The following is a 7,009-nucleotide window of genomic DNA, read 5'->3' on the forward strand; positions in this document are numbered from 1 at the left end:
TCACTTGTGTGCATCTCCAGGACTGGGCGGTAGCACGTTGCTGTTGTCTGTGATTGGGGTAAGTGTTGCCTTTTCTTTTACAGTGATTTTCTTGTTGTCACTGTTTATGCATGTGTGAGTATTCTCTCTCTGGGTGAGTGCTCTCTCTGTTGGGGGTATGAACTTACTGATCCGTTGGCTGGCTGGCCTGCCCTTGGCCTTGGCCCCTACACTGTGGTGGTCTGGCATTTGCGCTTTGTATTAGAGGCTCCATTCCAGACGGACTTGAACAGGCCAGCTCTGTCCTTGTTTGCTGTGGCAGCCCGCATGCTGTAATAAGAGGGCATTATAAGCCCCTAGAAGAGGAGGCCCAAAATGTGTTATCTTCCCAGAGCAGCCGCTGAGCTCCAGCCCTCTCTGGAGTAGCACACCCCATCTCAGTGGGAAGCTCACCCAGTCTCCCCTTCCTTCCCTGGCAGGGAGCAGTTGTCAGCATGGAGGATACCATAGCCATAGTCACCACAGACCAGTAAGTGTTAGGCCCTTATCAGTAGAGATCACCATTGTTGGGTGTAATGCATCATTCCAACATGTTCTTAAGCCCTTTTACGGGTGTTATGTTTATTTATTTTGCCCTATGTGAGCCACATTGCAATACTGCTAAGCCTACATTAATTTCTACATGTTATAGTCCCCGTCTTTCTTCTTTATCTCAGTTGTGCACCAGTCACCAAAGTGGCACAGCAGCAGGCCCCAGGTGATGAGGAGGATGAGGAAGCTGGGGGCTGGGACGTAGGAACAGAAAGCTGGAACCCACAGAGTGCAGGTAAACTCCCTGTGCTCACGCAGCCTGGGCTGGGGGTAACCACGACGACAGTGACCACCATCACTCAGACGGGAGGGGACTGGAGCAGTAGTCTGTTCAACGTGTGTGGAGACAGGACCACATGTGAGGCAGACACAGCTTTGGGCTTATTTCACTGCATTGTACACATTCAAGTGTAAAAGTCACAGTTACCGGTTTGGGATACTGAAATAGTCAGATGGTGGATGGCTATACTGCTATCTTACATAGTGATGCTTACACTCTACCTATGTTAATTTAGGAAATTCAATGTTGCCCAATGTTAAAGAGAGGATACTTCATAAAGATTACAATTCTCTTGCATGATACCATATCAATCTACAATACTCTGTAGGGCTGCTAAACATGTATTCAAATTAGAAAAGTTTTCCGTAACCGACTGCTACTATCTTGTGGAGATTGCATTGCACTAAACCTAGTAGAGTTTTCCTAAGCCCTGTATCGCTCTCATTTTCCCCAGGTCTCTTAGGGGCCTTTGTGCCCTGTTGCTTGGACCTGAGTCTGGCCCACCAGTACGGGGAGTGTCTGTGTCTGTGTCTGCTCCCTGGCTCCACATTCACCATGCGGGTGGGCATCAGGGAGAGATACAAGATACGGGTGAGGATTGTTACGCAATAACGACGAGGGTTAATGGGTGTTATTAGAATCCATTAACGACCTGCTCGTGTCATGGGGACCAAAGCAGTGTTCTCTCACAGAGCAATTCAGGATCACTGTTTATTTCAAGAGATGTTGGTTGCACATCATGTACAACAAATTATTGTACAACGAATGATATGTGTGTCACTGCCGCTCACATTTACTTTCCTCCTGTCTACCCAACTGTGACTGTACACCATATTTTATTCTGCATGGCATGCGGTGGGCGATTTGTTTCTGATTAGTTATGGAAAGACTCAGTAAATGACAGTGACACCACATTTTGTTCTGCAGCCCAAAAAAGACCCCTGCCTGAGACCAGATGTGAACTTCCCCTTGTTCTGTCTGTCTGTGTGTGTGTGTGTGTGTGCGCGCAGGGCAGCGTCTGTGAGCACTGGACTATGCTGTATGGCTGTTACCCCCTGGCCATCTGTCAGATGATCCGAGAGATGAAGAGGAGGATGAAGAACCAGAACTACCAGGTATCCACTGCACTAGAGTGCTCCTGACAACATGGCTGTCTGTGTACTGGGTTCATTCATCCAGGTTAGGACCACATCTTATTCATATTAAAATATTCATGACCTAACCTTGGTACCTATAACAAACTTTGCTTGTGGATAGAACCTTCAGAGGCTCATGTCATTTCATTTGTGCATCACTGGTGTCTGCATATTACTATGTCACAGATGGATGGATGGATAGATGATTACTATGATTACTATTACAGATTACTATGTCACATCCATCCAGATGGTGATTATTAAAGGTCTCTATGGGGGGGTCATCAGACTACAGGTGCCCATTTGGTTTCTTATGAGAGCCCTCGTGATCATCCTAGGGTTTCTGAGGACATCCCTGTTAAAGATGAGTCGGCATATGTAAAATAAAGTTGGTTAAGTTAAGAATTAAGTTAAGAATGTATTTGGGGATGGAGACTTGGAGTAGGCTTAGTATTTGAGCCCATGTAGTATGTGGAACATCAGAGCTACTTTACCAGACAATGTTTCATAAATGTTTGTAAAGTAAATTAAATTCCTAACCAAGTGTATGAACAATCCATGTAGGCTAAGCCATTAAATAATAAAACCTATTTGCATATTTGTATTATTATTGTATTATTCTATCTCTGACCTTACCCTGCGGCTGACAATCACGGTAAGCTAATTTTGCACGTCCCTCTCTGAATCTCAAATGCCAACCAGCACCAAGCTGGGATGTATCCAAAGGCTGAATATGCAATTTGTTAACTGCTGTTTATCGCTTCATTCAGCATTATACATCAAATATGGAACACATTTTTAAAGTCTATACTACAAGCACATTGATCCAAGTGAGTGAGTTCATAAGAGGTAGTGTGAGTATCCAATAATCATTTGCATTTAATCTCCCTGTAGTAGAACAGCAGTCCTTGCTTGACCCCTGACCTTTTGTATGATCCCAGATTAAATATGCATGAATGACAGCCTGTGAAGAGGATGGCTAGCTAGGAGCATGGTGACAGTAGCTTGATGATAGTAACATGTTAGCTAATACAGTATTATGATTTCAGCAGACTCTATCCTCTAATGATGATCAGCATCATGCCCTCATTATGGAAAAGGTTTCTCAGTCTAATGGCAATCTGGTTCTAGCCAGATGGACAGCCTTAGTGACTGTGTCATCAGCCCAACTCCATTTACATATAACTACCAGCAGATGGCAGTGTTGCCTGAGCTGCAGTACTTCTGCTCTGTACTGCTGCTCCTGGGCTTCTGCAGGGAACGGAAGGCTGTGTGTGCCTCCCGCCTGGTGCACCAGGTGTGCAGGTGAAGCTGTTGGTCTGTGGTGAGACCCCCTGGGGGCTGGGACTGCTGGAGCCAAACCACTGCAGAGCCCAGGAGATTATGAGAGGAGAGGGAGGAGAGGAAAGGGGAAAAACAACAACAGCGGTGATACTGTAGATGCATACCCAGCCTCCCTGTGTAGTCTTCTCATACATTCACAGCATGGTAGGTTTGTTAAATTAATGTTTTTTATATTTTACACACACGGTCTCAATGTTTCCCTTCCATGCAGTGAAACCATTATGAAGGCTTCTATTGTTGGCATAACCGCTCCTGCTTGTAGGTATTCAAATTCAGTTTAAAGGAAGCTTTAAGTGAAGTAGGACCCTGGATTTATTGACATTCCTTACACTCCTCGTCTGCCATACCATCCCTCCTACAGAGCATGTCTCAGTCGTTCAGCCTCTCACAAGCGTATGACGTGGGAAGAAAAGGAGGTGTGGTGCAGGGGGACGTGGGAAGTTGTCCCCTTGGTGATAACTCTGTCCAGGACAACAACAGCCACCTTACATAACAGTCCGCTTCACAGGCAGCAGCGCGCACACACACACACACACACACACACACACACACACACACACACACACACACACACAGGGGAAAGGCCATTCAGATGTTGAGAGCCTGGCAGCCAGCAAATTCTCTATACTGTCTAGATGGCCAGAGGAGAGGAGAGGGATGCATGCATAGTCAGTCACAGCCTGTACCCCAAGGCAGTTAGGGGGTGATGGACATTATTTAGCCTATTTACCACTGCCATGCTTTTGGAGGGCTAGTCTGCTCTCTCTGTGTTCCTCTGCCATGGTCCACTGCATCAGTCTTGGCAAGGGGCATGTCTTTGCTGCTTCCCTGTGGAATCCATTTGATCTTGTCCCCCCCCCCGTCCCCTGTCCCCCAGCCTTATGAAGGGATGGGAGAACAGGCCTGGCTACTGTAGTTGGTTAGAAGGACGCCATCTGTCTATCCCTTCTCTGCATCGTCTTGTCTCACATCTCAAAGCTGAAGTGACATCATCACATGATGAGGGTGGTTGTTCCAGGACCTGGTGTTGAATAATGTGTCTTTCATTTAGCTCTACATACAGGATTCATGATGTTACTGCTCTTTCGTCCGCCATGGCAAGGTGTGTCATGTTGTTGTGTGTTAAGATGCTTTCACTGTGGCAAGATGTGGCGAACGGCATTGATGCTGTGTGTGTGTGTGTGTGTGTGTGTGTGTGGCACTGATGCAGAGCAGCGGAGGATAGATCTTAGCACATAGCTCCTCTCTTTGTGAATATTTGCTCCTCCTCTCTCTGGCTTGGGTATGTTCTGGCTTTGGATGTGGTCCAAGGAGGTTTGCTACCTTGACTATAAACAGATGAGGAAAAAAATAATAATACTGTCATAGCATAAGGATAAAGAACCTGAAGAGGGCACAGCACAAGGTGTGCACGTGATGGTGCACGCACTCACACACACACACACACACACACACACACACACACACACACACAGAACAACAGATGCACCAGTTTTCTGTAGAACATCAAAACAAACCGCTCTATGGAGCTCATTAAAACACAATCAGATGCCTCGAATAATGCATATTTATCCAACTGTGCCCCGCACGCACGCGCTCACACACACACACACACACACACACACACACACACACACACACACACACACACACACACACACACCTCCCCTCACTGTGATAGTGTAACTGTCCTACAAACATTTTATAACAGATGGACTATTACACCTCAGCTCCATTTGAGATCCTTTCAACAAAGAAATGAAAGTAGAATCTTCCCTGTTGAGGGAGTGAGACTAACTCCAGGTGGGAGTTATCTCAATGGCCACAGCACTGAACAACCATTTCATGCTGTGGCTGGCTGCATACATTTGTTGTCACTCTAATCCCAATATTTCTCACCAAACTCATTACCCATACCAAGCCATTATTTTATCTTCACTTATAATACGGATAGTATCTCAGGCGGGTATTTTCGTCGTTCTCTTCGTCTGTAGGGGAGTAGAGATACAGGGGAGTAAGTCTATGTAACTCTGTGTTGTTGTTTTTATTGCACTGCTTTGCTTTATCTTGGCCAGGTCGCAGTTGTAAATGAGAACTTGTTCTCAACTGGCTTACCTGGTTAAATAAAGGTGGAAAAAAAGAAGAAGAAAAAAGGGAAGGGCAGTAGAGATTCAGGGGAGTAGAGATTCAGGGGATTAGGGGAGTAGAGATTCAGAGTAGTAGAGGAGTAGAGATTCAGGGGAGTAGAGGAGTAGAGATTCAGGGTAGTAGAGGAGTAGAGATTCAGAGTAGAGATTCAGGGGATTAGGGGAGTAGAGATTCAGGGGATTAGGGGAGTAGAGATTCAGGGGAGTATAGGAGTAGAGATTCAGGGGATTAGGGGAGTAGAGATTCAGGGGAGTAGGGCAGTAGAGATTCAGGGGAGTAGGGCAGTAGAGATTCAGGGGAGTAGGGCAGTAGAGATTCAGGGGAGTAGAGGAGTAGAGTCTCAGGGGAGTAGGGCAGTTGAGATTCAGGGGAGTAGAAGAGTAGAGATTCAGGGGAGTAGGGCAGTAGAGATTCAGGGGAGTAGGGCAGTAGAGATTCAGGGGAGTAGGGCAGTAGAGATTCAGGGGAGTAGAGGAGTAGAGATTCAGGGGAGTAGGGCAGTAGAGATTCAGGGGAGTAGGGCAGTAGAGATTCAGGGGAGTAGGGCAGTAGAGATTCAGGGGAGTAGGGCAGTAGAGATTCAGGGGAGTAGAGGAGTAGAGTCTCAGGGGAGTAGGGCAGTTGAGATTCAGAGGAGTAGAAGAGTAGAGATTCAGGGGAGTAGGGCAGTAGAGATTCAGGGGAGTAGGGCAGTAGAGATTCAGGGGAGTAGGGGAGTAGAGATTCAGGGGAGTAGAGAAGTAGAGATTCAGGGGACTAGGGCGGTACAGATTCAGAGGAGTAGAGGAGTAGAGATTCAGGGGAGTAGGGCAGTAGAGATTCAGGGGAGTAGATAATCAGGGGAGTAGGGGAGAAGAGATTCAGGGGAGTAGAGGAGTATAGATTCAGGGGAGTAGGGCAGTAGAGATTCAGGGGAGTAGGGCAGTAGAGATTCAGGGGAGTAGGGCAGTAGAGATTCAGGGGAGTAGGGCAGTAGAGATTCAGGGGAGTAGGGGAGTAGAGATTCAGGGGAGTAGAGGAGTAGAGATTCAGGGGAGTATAGATTCAGGGGAGTAGAGGAGTAGATATTCAGGGGAGGAGAGATTCAGGGGAGTAGGGCAGTAGAGATTCAGGGGAGTACAGGAGTAGATATTCAGGGGAGTAGGGCAGTAGAGATTAAGAGGAGTAGAGGAGTAGAGATTCAGGGGAGTAGGGCAGTAGAGATTCAGGGGAGTAGGGCAGTAGGGATTCAGCGGAGTAGAGGAGTAGAGATTCAGGGGAGTAGGTCAGTAGAGATTCAGGGGAGTAGGGCAGTAGAGATTCAGGGGAGTAGGGCAATAGAGATTCAGGGGAGTAGGGCAGTAGATATTCAGGCGAGTAGGGCAGTAGAGATTCAGGGGAGTAGGGGAGTAGAGATTCAGGGGAGTAGAGGAGTAGAGGTTCAGGGGAGTAGAGATTCGGGGGAGTAGAGGAGTAGAGATTTAGGGGAGCAGAGAATCAGGGGAGAAGGGCAGTAGAGATTCAGGGGAGTAGGGCAGTAGACATTCAGGGG

The 7,009-nt window shown here is 47.1% G+C and overlaps 1 protein-coding gene across 1 annotated transcript; it reads left to right on the forward strand.

Annotated features, from left to right (window-relative positions):
• Positions 1-406: 406 nt before the first annotated feature.
• On the forward strand, positions 407-2,462 carry LOC311142656 (cornifelin homolog A-like). Its single transcript, XM_084178310.1, has 4 exons — positions 407-508; positions 696-928; positions 1,305-1,441; positions 1,861-2,462. Exons 1-4 carry the CDS (start codon positions 474-476, stop codon positions 1,990-1,992), a joined length of 537 nt encoding a protein of 178 aa, XP_084034436.1. The 5' UTR covers positions 407-473; the 3' UTR covers positions 1,993-2,462.
• The last annotated feature ends 4,547 nt before the right edge of the window (positions 2,463-7,009 follow it).

This window comes from Coregonus lavaretus, assembly GCF_964263955.1.
Source record: "Coregonus lavaretus genome assembly, chromosome: 15".
NCBI lineage: Eukaryota > Metazoa > Chordata > Actinopteri > Salmoniformes > Salmonidae > Coregonus > Coregonus lavaretus.